This window comes from Azolla caroliniana, unplaced genomic scaffold, assembly GCF_043228905.1.
Source record: "Azolla caroliniana isolate FFs.n. ecotype wild unplaced genomic scaffold, voAzoCaro1.0.p SCAF_9, whole genome shotgun sequence".
Lineage (NCBI taxonomy): Eukaryota > Viridiplantae > Streptophyta > Polypodiopsida > Salviniales > Salviniaceae > Azolla > Azolla caroliniana.
In genome coordinates this window covers 8,250,044-8,253,599 of record NW_028230444.1, presented here as the reverse complement: position 1 = coordinate 8,253,599, position 3,556 = coordinate 8,250,044, and the positions used below count along the sequence as shown (strand labels likewise).

The 3,556-nt window shown below is 36.4% G+C and overlaps 1 protein-coding gene across 1 annotated transcript; it reads right to left on the bottom strand.

Moving 5' to 3' along the window:
- Nucleotides 1-1,665: 1,665 nt before the first annotated feature.
- On the bottom strand, nucleotides 1,666-3,193 carry LOC147860098 (uncharacterized). The gene is made up of 2 exons (XM_087324627.1): nucleotides 2,388-3,193; nucleotides 1,666-1,747 (listed from the first exon to the last, which is right to left on the bottom strand). Exons 1-2 carry the CDS (start codon nucleotides 3,191-3,193, stop codon nucleotides 1,666-1,668), a joined length of 888 nt encoding a protein of 295 aa, XP_087180753.1.
- Between the last annotated feature and the right edge of the window lie 363 nt (nucleotides 3,194-3,556).

Sequence of the window (3,556 nt, the reverse complement as noted above, 5' to 3'; positions counted from 1 at the left end):
CTTGATTCAACCCCACTGAGCCTAATTGTTGATGATGTTCCACTAGATCCCATTGTACTTGAAAAGCTAGCGCAAGACACGGCTAACGTGCAAGCCTCTACTAAGGTGATGGAAAGGTTGTCGGAGGAGGACACTTGCACAATGGGTGAAAGAAGCAAGGCTAAATGGGCAACCGACTAGAAAAAGGCTGAAGAAGGGGCCACGATCGGGGACAAAACCAGTTACTCAGTCAAGGGGCTCTTGAATTGGAGCTAATTACTGCCAATTACTTATTAGTGGGATATGACTATTAGCTATTTTCCTAGAAAATTATGAAGATTTTCTATGATCTATTTGGACAAGTAAGACTTTAGATTGGGTGTTGCTTGATTCACATTATGTAATGGAACTCTATGATGGATATTAAGATAATATTATTATTTTGTTGCAAAATATTTCATGTTCATTATGTTGTTTTGTGAGACTGTTAGCTACTTTGTGAGTGTGAATATGTTGGTGTTTTCTGATGTTGTAGAGTCTAAAGGGTTTGAATCTATTGCTCCTAAGGTCGATGGCAATGTGGAAACTGTTGATGTTGATGTGTGTTTAGAGGGCCCCATCTTGAAAGTAGATGTAACAACTAACACAAATGATCTGGTCACGCAAGTAGATCAAGCATGTTGCATAGATGATCTAATTTTGTAGGTAGATGCAACATGTGATACCAGTGGGCTGATATCGACTAGAGAAGTATCTACATGCACAGAGGTGACTATACAAGAGCAAAACAATGTGAAGCCAGGCCCAATGACTGCACAACAACAATACAAGGTGAAGGCAGACCCAACGACACAGTTGACTAGGGGTTTGAAGAGGAAAAGGACACCAATTGTGTCGATAGAACCCGAGTTGATTGAAATTGATTGTGTGCTACCAATACTTGGTGTAACACAGGCTTAGTTATAGGAATGGAAACTTAAACCATTAGAAGACGAAAGAAGAGCCTTGATCTTGGAGCTTGATAAAGTCCTGATCAGTGTGTGATATATGTAGCCAAGTAGGGACGCGAATCAATTTCTAGAGTAGGTTGTGCAATACTCTGATTTGTTTATTTGGAGTGAAAAACCCCATACAAATGTGTGGAAGTGCGTAGAATGATTCTTCCCGAAGTGGCGACAACATTTCAAGGGTCAATGGACACGAGAAAATTGTGAGCGGAAGGATAATGCAAGATTCAAAAGACTTTCTAATTTTTGGGATACTTTGCCCGAATATAATGCCGACAATATGTTGATTGTGGATACAGAACATTTCCAGCATTACTTCAATCTTCGCAGATGTTCTCTCATTGTACCCGAGAACATGCCTGATAACGACTTGGTGAAAACATTGAGCTGCCAACTAATTGCGTGGTTGTGGACTCCATACCGAGCTCGGTATGTAGATCATATATGTAGGGAAGTTCTACTGACCAGCAAGAGCTTCGCTGTTTATAGGCGCTTTGTAGACATTGCCAATGGTGTATTATAAATATGTAATTTGATGACAGATTAATCAATGAAGAATTAAATCGCTTGTTTTGAGTAAATTATATACTGTGTAATTTTAAGAGTAGATACATGATTTCTGATTTCATGTTGTTACTTTTTCTTCAAATTAGGAAAAATGTTTGAACTTGTATATGGTTCACTTGAGAGTAATAAAACCATTGCCAAAATGTATTCCAGACAGTATAATTGTCATTATGCACATTGAACAGACACTAAGACTGAAAGTTGCAATAAGTATAACTATATATCAGAAAGAAGGCTCCCAAACGATTTTATTAAACTATTTTTTAAGAAAGAAGAACAGAAAGAAGATTGTATATAAAAAAGACACACGATTTTATTAAACAATTTTTTATTAAACAAACATACGATTTTATTGTGAAAGAAGACTGTATATAATAAAGAAGACTCCCAAATGATTTTATTAAGGAACAAGAACAGAAAGAAAATTGTATATCAGAAAGAAGACAGTCTCCCAAACGACTTTATTAAACTGTTTTTTTGCAATACATGTGGTTTGCTTGTTTTACAAGAAAACTAGTATGATCTCCTTGTAGCTACAAATTCCATGACATACTGTTGTATATACATTCATACACATTAGCATCTACAATATTCTTCGTTGCACACTGTTTACAAATCGTGCACTTTAATATATAGAAATCAACACCCTTTGAATTGCCTTCTTTTGCATTTACAACGAAATTATCCCCAACGTTTAAGACATCACTCAGAGTATCTCCACGTCCTTGATATGTGAAGTCAACATTTTTTTTTGTTTCTCCATCAACTGCTTCCTTATCATTCAATGTATGGTACTCCCAATTCTGAATATATGGACCTACTTTATAACTGCACCTGCTCCCAAGAAGACTCCCAAAAAGAAGATCAAAAAGTGCCCGCTTTATAATTGTACCTATTCCATCATGTTCACCTTTACCATGGCTAGACCCAAAAAAATTCCATCTCATCTCCAACCCTGTTATAGAAGGATACCTCCCAACAAAATAAAATGGACGTCTAACCTTGAATTGTGACGCAATTCCGTCAGACCACACCCAATGTTGAGTAAGCTCCAAACGTTGACATAATAACCATTGCCAATGTAACTTAAAATAGTGTTGGACAAACAAGGTATCATGCTTCTTATCATCAGAAATAAAAAAATGAATTACTTTCTTAACATCACCTGAAACTCGAAAATATGTTATGTGCACAAAAATGGTTACTTGCATTGAACACCAATGCATGGATTGAATTTCATTCTGTTTCTTGAAAGTATAATTCTTTGCAAAATCTACTACTAAGACTACTACATCATTTGGAAAATCAGATATGCAAGTCTTAAATTGATGAGCCTGCCATGAATAAATGAAGTTGTGTTTAATGAACTTTCCTAGAGATACTACAAATAGAGACGCCAAATCCCTTGGTTTAAGCGACTTCCTAACTAGATCCTTTCTTTTACACATCTTTCCTTTCAAATTGGTGTCCACAGACCTAAATAACTTGAGAGAGATTAATATTTCCCTACTCAACTCTTTTGGACAGCACCTAAATCTAATAGGGCCACAATCTTGACATAAACCCATGGCACATTTATGACTGTGGAAGATAAACTCAGATTCTCTAGGACACAATACTGAAGCTAAAAGACCACTCATGGAAGAGATAACATGCTCTGATGATTTATAGTGCTCTTGCGGGCTAGATCGACAAATTGGGCACTCACAAATGCAGATTGCATCCTCTAGGGAGGAGCTATGGTGACGTAGTAGATTAACTGAGTCCTTGAGAAAACCCATTTGTACATGGTAAATGCAACAACATGTGTATCGATCCTTTAAGCATCTCACAAAGTGTGGCTTAAGAGACTCGAATGTTCGTAGTTGAACTTTGATATTTGGATGCTAATGGTCATATTTTGAGGTAGATAATTAACTATTGTGATAGCTAATTAGCTTATAATAGCTAAATTAGCTAAATTAGTTAATTAGCTGACAATAGCTAAGTTTACTATTGGCAAT